A 16,489-nucleotide genomic window follows, 5' to 3' on the forward strand; every position below is an offset into this window, starting at 1 on the left:
TCTTTGGCCTTGCCAGACTATGCCTTAATCATATGCTTGTGACACTTTATGCTTCAAGGCATCAGATTAAGGAGCTGGTTTGGGGGAGGTGGTTGGTATGCAGGATATTTTTACTTCAGGGAAGCTGGTACAAGGGAGGCTGCAAAACAGATCTTTAAAAAATAGGTTTGAGGCACTCCTTTGGGAAGGTAGTGGCTCAAACGTTTTACAAACTAGGGTTCTGTTACACTGGAAGGAGCTATGGCAGGGGCTTTAGGGAGAAGAAAGTGGCCAAGCGTAATTGGAGTTTGCATATTGCTGCCTTCTGGGTATCTTGATATGCTCTAGAGATTTGTTGTTAGAGATTTTTTTGAAAATGTTACTGCTATTTATATTTTTTTGTTATTTCTGTTGTAGAAAAGATGCTGTTCATCAGCCTAGTCGGTGCTCAAATTTAGTGCTGTTGGTAAATTGGTACAGCACTGTGGTCTTTCCCTTCTGCTTTGCTCTGTGTAAGTGTGCTTTCCTTTACTTAATCTGCCTCTAACATAGTAATGGTTTTAGACCGTTCTTACATCTTTTACTTTTTCATTCTCTTTATTTGTGAGTTCTCTAGCTAGACTGTGCATAATTCTGGTTATTCATAACAATTTCCATTTTCTATTTGCTAATTTTTTCATTGCCTTGGTTTGTTGTTTCTTTTCCCCCTTTAAAAATTGATTTTGAATAGGTGGCAGTGCTCATTTGTTATTTGCTTGTCTCTCGATCTTTTTTGTTTTGCTCTTCACTCCAAGTTGCCTCATCAACCTATTTGTTCTCTGAAATAGCAAGCTCAGGTCTTACTTCTGTTCATGGTGAATTGTGCTTTTGTAAGTCTGTCTTAACATGTGCTTGGGGAATTTTCTTTTGGAGTTGCACAGGGACCCTAGCGATCCTTGGAGGCTGTCTTGGCTTTGTCACAAATTTCTCCCAGCACCCCTTGGTGGTTTAGGATCTGAAGAAGTTTCTCCTTTTTGTGGAAGCACCTTGTGTTTTGCTTTTATGTGGCTCATGACTTCATGGTTCATTGCCAAAATGTGGGCTTAGGGAAGAAGGGGCTGTGAGATGTGAGTCTACCTCATTTCCTTAGTGCCATGGTAGCTAATATACAAGGAATAGATAGTTATTGAGAGGAGTATTTCAGTAATTGAGTATGAAGTTCTTTAAGAGACTGAGTATTTTGTAAGCTTATCTATGTGAATTATGTTCAAACTTCTTTCCTACAATATAAGAACTGTATTTACACAATTTATTTTTAAGCAAGCAACTTGTGGTAGAATATTATTCCCTGAGGACAAAGGGTGTTAAATTGCTGTCCAGTAACCCATGCTATCTGGATATAATTTTACTTATTTTTAAGAGTGAAATAAGTTATCCATCAGAGGTATTCTCAGGATTGTTTTCAGGTTTTCACAAACCAGCTCATCCCAGTCCCTCCTCCTAAAATACAAGTGATCATATGATTGAAGGACTTCATCTTGCAGGTGATTCACCTTCACTTTCCCTCAGGTACCCTTGATTTTTATGGCTTCTGAAGGCCAAACTGGAGAAAAGAAAAACAGATGAAAGACCTTGCAAACTTTCTTAATACCACCAGACTTCCTTTGTAGTTAATGTACAGCCTGTGCTGTTTGGTTTGTTCAGATTTGAGAATGTCTTATATCTTGGTCTGTTTCAGCAAAAAGGAATTCTGAATCTGCATTGTACTGGGGTCAGAACAAAACAAGTTTGAATGCTTGAGTATTAGGCACGTATGTAGTATTTTCTATGAAATTGATTGCCTTCTTCCACTAGATGGGGCTTTCTCCATTGATGAGTTGAACCATTACTTTCCCTTCAAATGTTTTTGTCCATGTGCATGTGTAAGTGTGCACGTACCTTGGGTATCAGAGCCCTGAAATGCTGTTGTTTTTTTTCCTTACCTTATCTTTGAGACTGCAATTTGCAGTTTTCTGCTTGCTAGAAGAAATGTCACAGTGCAATAATTTGAGATGTTGAGGTGCTAAGTGTCTTTTTCTGGTGCACTAAATTCTGTATCATCTTTGTGCAAGCATGTTGATTAAATGTAATGGCCACTCCCAAACAGTAATCCTTTCAGCTGTCTTTGTGGCAAATTTGCAGACTTTTCAAATGCTGCCCAGTGAGCATGGCTTCTAAAATAGTTGGAATAGGTCAGGCTTTCTGTTTTGCAGTGAAGCAGTGTTTTTTTTATTTTTCTGCAACACTGCAGAATATCTTTGTTATTGAATTAGCTTAATAACAGGAATCTATCTATAGGTTTGGCAAATGAAATTTCTGAAGACTGTGGACAATTAAAAAAAAAAAAATTAGTTTTCCCCAGCGTACTGGTTTATTATGGATTATTTGCATCCCTGTTATGGCACAGTTTAATTATTAAGATACCAGGTTTTGGTTTCAATCTGGGACTTCCAAGTTGCTGTCCTTGTGATTTTAAAGGGACTCCCATCTATTCCATGCATGTTTTTTAAAAGCTAGAAATAACACATTGGGCTAATCCTTCCAGCTACAACACGATAATCTGTCTGAACAGAAGCTCGCCTGTCTACCCCACTGAGGACAAGTAGCTGCAAGAATTGAGGAAAAAAGCAAACTGTGGCTCTTCAAGAACAATGCATTGGTTCCAAACATGAAGCGGGCATTCATGTAGCCAAGCAATTTTGTTAACAGGGGATTATCAGAGTGAAAATGAACGTCCAGCTATTTTCATGAGAGTACCACAGCTTGCTTTCCTCGTGACAATTTCTTGTTCCTTTCTTGGGTGCTTCAGTTGTACATTTTCTTGCCTAATCTTCCACTTTCCCATTAGGGAAGCTTACTTAGACTCACTGTTGATGTGCAAAGGAAAAATTTAATGACAAGATAGCTAATGGAGCTTGAACTTACCATCTTTAAGCATACAAACGTTTGTGGGACCACACAGCCTTTTCCAAGTCAACCGTATGTGTGCTTTTTCCTCTGCTCCACAGGCACATTGCATATAGAATGGCCTTAAACTTAGACAAGGGAGGTTTAGGTAGATATTAGGAGGAAGTTTTTCACACAGAGGGTGGTGACACACTGGAACAGGTTGCCCAAGGAGGCTGTGGATGCCCCATCCCTGGAGGCATTCAAGGCCAGGCTGGATGTGGCTCTGGGCAGCCTGGTCTGGTGGCTGGTGACCCTGCACATAGCAGGGGGTTGAAACTAGATGATAATTGTGGTCCTTTTCAACCCAGGCTATTCCATGATTCTATGATTTACTAGTGAGTTTTGATCCAGGTGTCATTCAGGATTCTTTGGAGCCATATAGTGTCCATCTTTAGGGTTCAATGTTCAAACCATTTCTGGCTTGGGTATGTTAAAAAAGAGAAATGAAACCTGGCTATTTTTTTTTTTTTTTTCAATTTAAGCATTGTTGAAATACGTTTCACTGGGTAGTCTGCTCTCCTGTATTTACATCATCCTTCTATTTACAGTTGAGCAAGATGACAAAAATAACTGTGGTCTCATATTGAATCAATGGAATTTTCCTGCATTTCTCCCCTGATGATTCGGCTGACTCCTAGACAGCCTAAATACTTTTGCATTTCTGCTTGCACAAATGAGGTAGTTCCTTTCCTTTATTTTTCCCCATCTATAAATCTCACTGGGATTTGCTTTTGCTTACTACACAAACAGCAGAAACGACAGGGTTGATCAGGGGGTCATAGATCGCTGGCTGAAATTGAGGCATGCCTCATTAGAGTGGGTGAAAAAAAGCCCATACCCTCATGACAGCTGATTTAAATACATGTATTTGGAGGGAAGGTGTTCCGGATCTCCGCAGGAATTGCATTGTCAATTGTGTTTGCTTATTCTTTTTGCAGCTGTTATTTTCTTCTCTTCCTTTAATGAAAGAATAACATTTTTTATTGCTGGCCCTCCTTCATTCTTTTTTACACAGGAATGCAATTGCTTCTTGTTACCTTGAAGACTGGTTGCTGTTTTAAAAAAAAAAATGGCTTTGTCCCCAATTACTGCAGTTTTGTGTCCTCAGATAAAATACCTATTCTGCGAGGAGTCATAAAGATATGCTGCAACAGCTCATCCTCCCATCCCCCACTTCTCCTTCAGTTATCAACAGTGCGTCAGTGGAAATTTCCACCGTTTGCTAATGTGAGAGAAAGCACAAAGTTGCAAAGCAGCCTTTTGAAGGAAAAAAAAAAAAAAACACCACAAAACCAACAAGTAAAAATGTACTGCCGTTTTAGAAGCACAATGAAAAGCAGCATACCACTTGCAAGCAGAAATGAAATCAGATTCTGGAGAAGTGGGATTAATATGGTGTGTCAGAGGGCATGGTTTGCAAAATGAATGAATGCTCCTGCAAACCTGAAGCTAGGGGAAGGGGGCATGGGAGCGATGGCGTGGCATCAGCTGGGATTTCTCCCCCCATCCTCCCTTATATTAGTCACAAGTGTGAGAGGATTGGGAAGGGTTCCTCCAATGGAGAAGATCTAAGTGGCATTTGTTAAATTTACCAGTGGCTTTTAATGGCTTTAACAGAAAAAGACTTTCCCTTTTCAAAGGGTGTGCGTTCTTCAGAATTGTTATGCTACAGTTCTAATGACTTGTCCAAGCTTCAAACTCATTCTTCTCCCTAAACTTTTAACCAGGTGGCATCTCCTGTTTTCTGATCTTCAGAAAATAGGAGGCAGATCATTTTTCCAAACAAATTAAGACGATCCCCGTTCCCTCTGTGGAGATTTGCAAGGAGGAGTGAACCACCCTCCAAGCCCTCCTTAAGGCAAGCTGTCCCTGTGTCTCGCAGCAGCCTTTCCTGCTGCAGTCACCATAGCTGACGTGAACTGGTGCTGGTCCCCCACTCCTGTGATGCACAGCCAAGGCCTGCACCGGCTGGGCACCTGTTCTGGAGGAGTGGCTTCTTCAGTGCAGGTTGCAAGGAGATTTCTTGCCGTCAGGCTCCTCACCTCACCTGGGGGAACTTAATGCTTCCATCTGCTTTTTCTGAAAAAGTCTTCAGTCCTAAATTGTGACTGTTGATGCAGATGCAGGCGTAAGAGGTTCAGGATGAGGATGTCTGGCTGATAAGAATTTTTTTTGCATGTATGCTTTCCATGTATGAATTCCACCTCTGTGCAGCAGTCCAGCAGATTTCTGGATTTCATTTCTGACCTAACAGGTCTCCTGTGTGTGTACTATTTCTTGGCGTTGATTGTGCAAGGCATTTAGTTAGGTAAAAAGAGGTCTAATGCAGGTCAGCAACATGGATGTGCATCTGTCTGCTTTTGGAGACCCCACCTCCTGTATTTCCCATTCGCCTTCCATTCCAGCTGCTGGTTCTGGGGACATATCCTTCAGCATTACCTCTATGGAAGTGATGTTCACCTTGATAAAAGCCTATATCTCCTGCAGAACACAGTCCTGTTAGGTACAGTTTTTAAATCCAACTGGAATGCTTGATCCTGCTTCGGTGTTAGAGATTTAGGAGTGCAGTTCTTGTAGTATGACTTCATGATTTAAGGGATACTACTTTCAGGATATGTTTCAGGGTGATGCTTCTTGGGAAGGTTCAATCAAGGTATTTACTATACTAATATAGATACTATATACTATACTAATTCAGGATACTAACAGGCAAGCAATGTTCTCCTTTCTGTAGGTAGGCAGTAGGGTTTGTTTAGCAGATGCCAATGGTAGTTGTGTGGTGGAGACAAAGTGCTTACCTGGAGCAGTGTATTTTATACATTCTGTGCATGTGTGGAAGGAAGACCTTTTCACTCTTGCCAAGATCAGCAAGTCAGCATGCTTGTCAAGTGCCGACTGTGCAAGTTGGCATTTCCTGAATGCAGCTTCAGCTCCTGCCCCCACATTGATGATTTAAGCTCTGTTCACATTGGAGAGGTGCCTAATTTAGAATAAGTCCATCTATATGGGTGTATTTTATTGTTTGTGGGTTTTTTTTTGCTTTTGTTTTTGCTTTTTGTTTGCTTTAGTTTTGTTTTTTTAATTTGCATTCAGCTCCAAAACAGAACTTTGAAGAAGTATGCCTATGTGTATGTAAGCTTGAGACATTTCACACTGACATTTGTTTCCCAATGAAACAATGCTGTGAATTCAAAGGGGAATGCACGTTGTAAGCAAAGTTAATATGCCACCATTCAAAAAAAGAAAAACAAAAAACAAAAACACAACATTATTCAGATATTGGTGACCCTGCACATAGCAGGGAGGTTGAAACTAGATGATCATTGTGGTCCTTTCCAACCCAGGCCATTCTATGATTCAGATCCAGGTATGGAGCAGGTACAAGAAGATTAAGTTCCCTTTAATGTGCTGTGCAACCAAGAAGAGCTCAGACTAAGCCTGCTTGAGTTGAACTTTTCAGATTTGAAATCAAAATAGTACTGAGTTTTTATTTAAAGAATTCTGGTAGTGGAACTTTAGAAAAAAATTGAGTTTCATTTGAGATATCTCACTTATTTGAATTCAAGTTGTAGTACAGGTATTTTGTTTTATTGTATGTGTGTTTCTCATTGCAGGTATTTTTTGGTAGACTTAGAGGGCCCGCCGTCAATTGTTTCGACCATGATGGATCATTTAGGACGTGATATTGATATAATTAGACGTGCTTTTATAAAGTATCCTGTGTCAAAGACAGAAGAATGCAGTGGCATAGTCCCTGTCAACTATGAAGACAAACTAATTCCCAAGAAGAAATGAATACTCTAAATTGCATGTTTGAAACTTTTAAATGATTTTTTTTAGTCCTACTTTTGAATACAATTTTGATAAGTAATGTCCATCAAAAATAATCAGTTTTAGCTATGTTATGTGTGTGGTATAGCACGCTTAAGTTATTGTAACATTGGAGGTTTCTTTTAAAATTGTTTAAATAACTTGAGTAGAATTAATCTGTATGCTTATCTTCATGTTTGACAACTCTGAAAACGGATTTTCTTTTCTCTTAGAATATTACATTGATAAGATTTATCCATCATCACAACACTCAAAATAGCATTCTTTTCCAAAGACAGATTACTTCATAGTATGCATATTTACATTAGAGATTAAGAAGTCTGCAGTGTAAATATAGCACAATAGTATGTGATCTGTTTGAGGATTTTTTTTGCTTGTTTTTGGAAAAAGGTAATAAAAGTGTGATTAAAAATAAAACTCGACTCATTTTTTATGACCAGAAAAGGTACAAAAAGAAATGACTCACACTGCCAAAAGACATGCCAAATTTTTCTTTATGATCATGTGAGAACTGTGTTCAAAGTACCGGTAAAAAGTTACTCTGTATTCACTGAGCAGCATTTGAGAGAATGACCATAGTGTTGAGTGAAAGAAGAATAAAAGGTGTTTTGTTTTACCATCAACTAGAGCCAGACTGGACATTGGAATGGAGGAAAATATTTGTAGGATGGACGTTCCTTCCACACAGGTGTGAGCTTAGCCAGGAGGAGCTGTGTGGTTGTAAGTCTGTGTTATGGGGTTGGATTCGTGTGCTGCCCTTTTTGCTGATGTGTGGAGAATTGAGGCCAGCAGCATATGAAGCACGAACTACAAATAGAAAAATACATAAAAATGTGTTTTATTCAAATTTCTCAGAAGTTTTTCTTGATGGGACATGAACAGAAACCTGTAGCCTAAAGAAACCAAGATTCCCATCATCTTTTCTCATTTCAGTCTTTAGAGAAATGAGTGCTTAATTCTTTTTGGTCACCTACCTATTCGCAGAACAAATTGGTGTTCTGTGTGTAAAACAAGACAAGGTTCTCCCTTGTGTCACCACCTGTAGTAGCTTTTCACCTACAGCTCTCTCCACTCTTCCCCTCCCTATTTTTTTGTTGTTGTTGTTTTGTTTTGCATAGGTACACAAAACGAATCTTTGTTGGTTATTTGAGTTTTTTTTATTGTTTAAGAAAAATTGCTTTCAAATCTAGCTTAAAACAGTTATCCTCTGGCTAGGAATTTGGGCCCTGGATTTCATTTCAATAGAAAGGAGAATACATAAGCTTTCAGCTTCACTAAATAAAGATTGAAAACGGATTATACATACACAAATACTGTTTGTTTGTCTTTATGCTGTTCCCTTTAGCATCATATTATATCTGGCATTTAATTTGTTTCAGTTTTGATGTTGATGCATGTGTTCAGAAGGAAAATTGTAGATGTTCACTGAGGATGAGCTGCCAGCTTATTATCTATGAAGCATGTGATAGTATTTATTATGAATCAGGACCTGAGAGAGTTGGACTTTCATGTCCCTGTTTCTGGTCTGAATGGTGCATGGTGGATGCCAGGGATAGAGAACTTAGGCTCCTGAGTCCAGCTTATCCCAAGAGTGGATCAGCATTAGTGAATCTCTCCGAGCCTCAGCTGATCCCAAAGAAAAGCAGCAGTACCAGCTCTAAGAGATGATGGTCTTCAAAAGGCCAGAAAACAAAGCATAAGGAGATGCTACCAATCCAGTATCCTCATACTCTGAAGCATTGGTTGTGTACAGGGGAAGGACTGAAAATCTCTGCCTTTGGGATAGACGTAGTGCCCACTGAAGCCAGCAGCCACAGGCACAGCAGCACTTGCAGGCCTGCTACGTGGTTACACAAGCACTCGTGCTTCCTCAACAGCAGGATTTATTTATAAAAAGTCTGCTGAATAGCTGTCTCTTAACTGGATGTACTATTTTTTTTCATAATTGATAGTTTCTAATATGAACATAATTTTTTTTTTTTTTTTTAATAGGGATTGGGTGGGGGAGGATGAGGAGGGAGCCTTGGGTTGCAATTTGTTTAGCCCAGTCAGCCGCTTAGACTGGTAGTTAGCTATTTCAGGAAAGTAATGCAGAACAGTGCACACATTCTCTCAGCAGCTATAAATGCTGGAATGGGCATTGGATTATATCTGATGATTTGAGCAGTTCTGGTTTTGGGCAGCCTGAGTTGTGCTATGGAAGAAAGCTAGGAGCTATACCTTGTCTGTCACAGATTCTCCCAACAGAGAGAAGGAAAATCTTAGCATGTCTTTATGGTGTGCTGGGGTTTTTTGATAGTTGAGAGCTGATTTGTCCCACTGGACTCTCGATCTCCAAGAATAAAACTTCAGGATGCTGTATGGTGTCAGTGGAGAACTGAAAGAGTCAAATAAATAATCAAACGTCAAACTCCACTGGCATTTCCAAAGGCCTAAACAATTTGTGTAGCAGTACTTCAATCTTTTTTTTACCCTGTAGTCTGACAATGAAGTGCTTTGACGCTTCCTTAGATTATGTTAGAAGCTGTGGTGCCCCATCCCTGGAGGCACTCAAGGCCAGGTTGGATGGGGCCCTGGGCAGCCTGAGCTGGTGGGGGGCAGCCCTGCCCAGGGCAGGGGTTTGGGCGGTGTGGGTATTGAGGTCCTTTTCAACACAAACCATTCTGTGATTCTATGTTCACAAGTGTATAAAATAAGTAATTTTACACTCCTAGATGCCCAGTGGATTGTGGAGATGCACTGAATTATGTAAGTACTAACGTACCAACTGGCAGTTCTCCTGGGTCAGAAGTACTTTCTCTTCTCTATCCTACTTCTGGCAAACAAAAAGCACAAGAGATTTTGTGGTGGAGATCTTAGGTATGTCTTCAATCACACATTTTCCCTGACTTGATCTCTCTCACTCCGCTGAATACAGATTGTGCTGTGGTTTCTCAGCAGGCTGAGGGCAATGCACCCTCAGAGCACTTAGCACTGTGCTTGCAAAGCACTTGGTGTGGCCTGACCCTGGAAATTTGTGCATGTGGTGATGTGCTCCCGCTAACCCAGAAGCTGTACACCTTCTGTACATCTCAGTAGTCTGTTGACATTGTGAGCTTAAAGGAGTTCAGGATCATCAATGTCAGTAGAATATTGCTGTCACTGAAAATGTTTTAATGGATCTCTCCAAAAATCACCTTTCAACTGGATTTCTTAGTAGACTGCTGAAGCAGCGGGCTGAGCCAGGTACAACAAACACGTGGAGAGGCAGCAATAATTACAAGGGCAGCTTTCCAATGACTCACGGGCTCTGACCACAGAAACCCATCTCTTGTCACTTAATGAAATCAGTTTCTGTTTAGCAAGGTGCTAACTTGTTTGAAGCAGTTGGAGTCACAGCATTTTTTTCTGGGACTTAACCTGTTTGCTACATTTTATTCCTTCTCAAGAATGGCTTTCAGGATCTGACCAGCACTGCCAGTGTCTCCAGCAAGTGTTCAAGAATCATGATAAGCTCTTCCAGATAATTCAAACTCGTGGCATGTAATCATGGGCTAAAAAATAATGAGTACTGTTTTAAAATGCATGGTTCTTTTTATTGACCTTTTAGATTTTTGAGCTTTTATGATTCACTTTTTTCAATCTTAGTGGCTGGCATGGTTTTCATGTAACATCTGACTGAAGAGCTTTCAGAAAAACAGCTATAGCAAATGAGATTCTTGATAAATTCATTGGGACTGGTGCTGTGTCCCTACACCCACTGAGACAGAACAAGGGAAATTAAAATGGAATTGTTATTTTGTCCTTCCTAGAACTCTGAGCTTCAGATACCATAAAAGTGAGAATTGATGCGGAGCCAAAACATGCATTTTCCCAAGTGCTGCATGAAGGGAAGATTAAAAATGTGTTATTTTCTGTGACCTATGTGATGCGTTGATTTCTTACTGCTGCTTTGGCAGACCTTTAGAAACACACAGGCTGCAGCTGGTGGACTACCTTAGGCTAATGCTGCTTCTCTTTGCACTGCTATTTGTGCAACTTTGCGGAGGAGTGGGAGAGACACCACTTATTGAATGCTGGTGAAGAGGGGGAGGGATGTATTGACAGATCCCATTGCTGGAGTATTCAAGGTTGCCTCTTAAAAACATTTTTATGGGATGGTAATGTTTACTGTAAACCTGGGAGAATTTTCATCCCTGTTATTTCTGCATTGTGCTTGGGCTGCCAAGTCAACCTTGTTTGGAGATTGCTAACTTGCACAGAGAAAATCTGGCTTATTACAGTCTTCAACGTGTTGATGTTGGGGATGCTTTTGGGGGAATAATGCAGTTCCACTGACTCAGTATGGGGCCTCTCTCTGAGCTCTGTAGGAACAGTTGCATCCTGACATTAAGATTTACTTCTCTGAAGGGCAAGCCAACTTGGCGGAGCTGGGAGAACTCAAGACTTGTATTGGTTCCCAGGATTCATGAGAAGCTTCTGTGCAAGGGCTGGTGGGTACACTTTGGAGAATGACTAACACTTGCAGGGCTCTCACAGAACTGCTGGCTGTGTTAATGAGGTAAGTTCTGCCCAATTTTTTGCGGAGGGCTGACTTGAATGTTGCATACAGAGAGAAGGAGGCTTCAGGTTTGAATTTCTCTTCACGATTCACCTTGAACATAGCAGCTGGTGAGGCAGAGTGGAGAAACCTTTTGTAGCATATTCTGATCTCTCAGGCTGTCTGCTCCACCATTTTCTGTGTGTGACAGGAAGAATGAAAATGTCATATATAATCTGTATCATCTGTATGTGTTTGTACCTGAGAGAGATGACTGATGAAAATACAAAGAGCAGAATGTTTATTATCTTATTAATGCATGAGCATCATTTCCATTCTCTTACTCATTGAGTGGGAATGTTGTGAAAGAAAGAATCACTCCTCAAATGTCAAGCACCTTGGAAAAGCTATGATGCATAGAACTGGAATGGAGGGGTGAATGAGGTTGAAAAATAGGTGGCTAAAGGACACACCTGGTGAAAAGTGTGCTGGAGGAAGATGACAGTGGAGCAAAAGGATCTGCATGGAGAAGATGAAGAAGGGTCACAGAATCACAGAATGAGTTGGATTGGAAGGGACCTCAAAGCCCACCCAGTCCCAACTCCCTGCAATGGGTAGATCAGGCTGCTCAGGGCCCCATCCTTGTCTGAATGTAATCCAGCAAGGTGCCTATGTGCCAAGAAGGCCAGTGGCATCCTGGCTTTCGTCAGAAATAGCTCATCCCAGCAGGAGTAGGGAGGTGATTGTTCCTCTGTACTTGGCACTGCTGAGGCCACATCTTGAATACTGTGCTCAGTTTTGAGTGTCTCACTACAAGAAAGACACTACAGCCACCTGAAAGTAGGTTGTGGTGAGGTGGAGTGACCTCTTCTCCTGGGTAACAGTGATAGGATGAGAGGTAATGGCCACAAATTGTGCCAGAAGTTCAGGTTGGGTATTAGGAACCATTTCTTCTCAGCAAGAGGGGTGAGGCAGTGGCACAGGCTGCCCAGGGAGGTGGTGCAGTCACTGTCCCTGGAGGTGTTCAAGAGCCGTGTGGATGTAGTACTTACGAACATGGTTTAGTGTACAATATTGGTGGTATGTGGATGATTAGACTAGATGATCTTACAGGTCTTTTCCAGTCTTGATGATTCTGTGATTCTATCCAACCTGGCCTTGAGCACCTCCAGGGATGGGGCACCACAGCTTCTCCAGGCAGCTGTGCCTGCACCTCACCGCCCTCTCTGAAAAATTTCTCTCTGACATCTAAACTGAATCTCCCCTCTTTTAATGTAAAAGCATTCTCCCTTGTCCTATCACTATCAGCCTCTGTAAAAAGTTTTACTCCTTCCTGTAATGAAACCTTAGCATACTGGGAAGTCTCCCCAGAACTTCTCATCTCCAGATTAAACAGGCCCAGCTCCCTCAGCCTGTCTTCACAGGAGAGGTGCTCCAGCCCTCTGAGCATCTTTGTGCCCTTGTTTGGACCTGTCCCAACAGCTTCACACCCTCCAGTACTGAGGTCCCCAGGCCTAGATACAGTACTCTGGATGGGTCAAAGCAGATAGGGACAATCCCCCTGCTCTTCTTACTTCCCATTCCTCTTGTGATGCAGCCCAGAAGACCCAATGCATTCTGGACTGTGAGCACACACTGCTTGCTCATGTTCAGCTTTTTGTCCACCAGAATCCCCAAGTCCTTTTCTGCGGGACTGCTCTCAAAGAGTTCTTTTCCCAGTCTGTATATTATATCTGGGTTTGCCCCAGCCAAAGAGCAACACCTTGCACTTGGCCTTGTTGACCCCCCTTAATGGGTCTTTTACTAAGTACCTCCCACAGAGGTATGTAGGAATGCTGGGGGAAAAACACAAGCGCATCCCTCCCTCCTGTTCTGAAGTAATCTGTATGTTTGCACAGAGAAGTGCTGGAAGCAGCTGGTGGGTATGGGCTTGTGCCCAGCTTGTTCAAAGTGTAGACACAAGATTTGTGCTGCATCAGCACACTGGAGGAGAATCAAACCAAAATTGTTTGATCCTCCAACTTGCTAACTATGAGGCAGGGTAGGATATTGCAAGTTGTACCAGCCACTGGAAAGTGCAAATGGTTTGCTTTAGTAATCCCTGTAATCCCCTATAAATAATGCCCTCCCCTATATTGATGAAAAAATTACATAACAGCTACACCCAGCCAAAGGGAAAAAATAAACAAAACAAAAAATCATCCAATACACTCATGATGCTGGTCAGATTCATCTGAGCCGCATTAGCAGGGCTTAGTACTGCTGCCAGAGAAAGGAAGACTGCCATCCGGAAGGAATATCTGTATAATCTTAGGCTCAAAAAGTAGTTTTCAAGAAACTCCAGGCCCTGAATCTTTGTTTGTTATGCAGGATGCAGGCTGCGATGGAAGGTGGGGGATCGGTATTCTGGATCACATTCAAGCTGCTCATTCATAGGGATTTTCCCCTCTGGCCTCCAAGTCAGGAGTAGCTGCACAAGCTGTGATGAGGTAGCTCTTCCATCTGCATTTAGGTATGGGTCATCCACATGGATTGCACGTGGAAAAATCACTGCAGGCTTGCACTGGCACCTTTGTTAGGCTTTGCAAAAGGGTGACTTAGTGGCTCAGGAAGCAGAGCTGCAAAGGGTTTCTCTCCCTGGCCTGTACTGTCAGAGCTGCTGGGAGGTATGTGATGTGGCTGAAGGAAACTGTTCTCAGGTTAGAAAACTACAAAGGGACTGTCAATTGCTGACCGTTAAGCCCAAGATTTAGCTTTAAAAGATACACACATATTTGAGCAATGTACACTTAGAAGCACTGGGTTCTTCCTGAGTTCTTAGGTTGTCTCAGGCTATGCTTTAGGCTACAGACCACAGGAGTGGCCTGTGCTTGATAGAGTCGATGGTCATGCCCATTTGATGCTCCTTAAATTTGCCAGAAGGAAATGTATGGAGTGCTTAGACAGTGCCAGCAAGAGCTGGTGCTACACATGCCTTTCAGATCAGGAGGCTAAGGAAAGGGACACTGATAAGGAGGTATAAATGCAGCACATCCTTCCAGATGAGGAAGGCTGTGAAGAGTTTCTGTGAAGGCTTTATGTGCAAGGGGAGTGAATCACTACTGAAGAGTGCAGCAATCCTTGTGTAGGTCTGTGCTGCTGGCTTCTCCACAGCCTCCGCTGGCACTGAGTAATCGCTGAGATGAGTGGGGCTGATGACTGTGAAGATGACTGTAAATCACAGCACCGTGATGGCTCCTGCACGTGACATTCCTCTCGACCTCTGGGAACTCTAAAAACAGCTGTGGTCTAAAACCCCTGGTAAATTGCACTGTGAAAATGACCTGGTAAGAGCAAGAGCCCCCTCTGGGTGTTATTATGATTTGAATTACATGGTCCTTAAATGCTGGCATTCGAAAAAGTACAATAGTGGTCTTCCTCATGTGAGAATCCACAGAAATGTTATGGGTTCTTTTAATGGTAAATGTGGGCAACCCGCTGAAGCCAGTTGGAGTCCATGGTATATGGTTTTACCAAAAGTATTTGCTAAGGTATTTTGTGAGAATGAAAATTAGGAAGACCAGATGGTCAGCAAGGTATCTCATTCCTGGAAACACATTTACATGTTTTATTTTATTCCAATGTCATTGATTTTTTCTTGGATCTGGGGGAAAACATGTATTTACTTTGGCTTCCCCTATTGATTTCTGTCTGTCTGCTTACTTGCACAAAGCTAAGCACGTGCATGAAAATATGTAAGATCAGCAACTCACGTCATGGTAGGCAGGTCTGAAAATCAGAGCTTTCTGCAGAGCTCATCCTAAAAAATTTCTAACAAACATTCATTGAATAATATTTTTTTTTGCAAATTATTATTTTTTTTATTTTAAATCCTGGAAAATAAAGTCTTGCAGTTCACTGCAGAGTATTTGAATTCTCATTCAGATGTCAGTTTTCCCTTAGACCTAGATCAAAGTAAAGATCTTAGAAGATCTCACTGTGAGTTCATCTATTTTGACATCTATCAGTGCTTTCTGCAGAGTTCTTTCAAAAAAAAATAAAAAATAAAAGAAGAAACTTGGCATAGAGAAGACTCTCAGGGTGGGCCAATTAAGTTTAATGAGTTTTCTCTTCTTTGCAATGTATGTCCATGATATGAAAATACCTTGTAGGGTTCATTTGAGAGCCTTCAGGAGGCTTTGGAAAGTCTGCTGGTTTCTCCAGGCTTGTATTTTTGTAGACACACTTAGAAAAAAGATGAAGACTATTTCTGACATCTAGTGAACAGATACCATTTGTTTCCGACATCTTTCAAAGTTCTGTCCGTTACTTGGAGGTCAGAACGAATTTCAGTGGAAATATCTGAATCCTGTTTTTTCCCTTGTCTAGTTCTTTGTAAGTTTTCTACATTACTTTTTGCCATAAATATGATCATTTTTCTTTTAATTTGTGCTTCATTGTCAGGAAACAAACTGTTTCAAACAGGATATATCAATCTTCTTACTATTGTAGGAAACTCTGCAATTTAAAGTACTCACATTTACTTGATTTTCAAGCTGATCCAGGTGTCTTTCTATAATTAGATTAATTTACACATATTCTTCTACACTTCCCTCAGTTCTTCTTCAATGCATTACTAAATCTATTTCTTCTCCTCTGACTTCTTCTAATTGAGCTCTTCTATCATCATCCATGGCCACTGAACTGTTTGAGGAACTTTCTTTCTTTAGATTGCTAAAATGTACTCTGTAGAAATAATGGAGGATCAGGTGAGGTGCACATTAAGTCTTGAAACAGTTTTTTAGAACTGTTCTCTACTGGCCTTACAGCATCATAGACAGCTCAAGGGCCAGAAAGTGCCTGAGATCATTTAGTTTAATTTACTTGTTATCACAGGATCTAGTTGTTGCCATACTCCAAACAATTTTAAGTTGGCCCAACAAGTTTGGCTTGGCATAGATTCTCTCTCTGAAGGGCAGCCAGATTTGAAATGAAGATTTCAAGCTAAAGCTAATCTCGTCCCTCCCCTGGAGAGCCTCTTCCATTGGTTAATCACTGTAAAATATGAGAGTTGTTCCTGCTTAGCTTTCTACAACTTGCCATCTGTTTGAAAGAGGCAGACTCTCACTTTTGGGTCTGAGGAATCAATGGATTTAATTTATAAAATTCTTCTTTTCCTTGTCCCATTGTCCTTAAAAAAAAAAAAAAAAAAAA

General features: G+C 41.1%; 1 protein-coding gene across 2 annotated transcripts in view; it reads left to right on the forward strand.

Annotated features, from left to right (window-relative positions):
• Positions 1 to 7,194, forward strand: part of MRPS6 (mitochondrial ribosomal protein S6) — a 45,955-nt gene extending 38,761 nt beyond the window's left edge. Inside the window, exon 3 of one of the 2 annotated variants that reach the window (XM_031612608.2) lies at positions 6,561 to 7,194. In XM_031612608.2, coding sequence (XP_031468468.1) covers positions 6,561 to 6,741 — 181 coding nt within the window. In that variant the 3' untranslated portion in view covers positions 6,742 to 7,194. Of the gene's footprint in view, positions 1 to 396; positions 4,239 to 6,560 lie in introns of those variants that run through there. The other variant, XM_090122217.1, reaches the window with a different exon arrangement.
• The last annotated feature ends 9,295 nt before the right edge of the window (positions 7,195 to 16,489 follow it).

Source organism: Phasianus colchicus, chromosome 1, assembly GCF_987193195.1.
Source record: "Phasianus colchicus chromosome 1, bPhaCol1.hap1.1, whole genome shotgun sequence".
Taxonomy (NCBI): Eukaryota; Metazoa; Chordata; class Aves; order Galliformes; family Phasianidae; genus Phasianus; species Phasianus colchicus.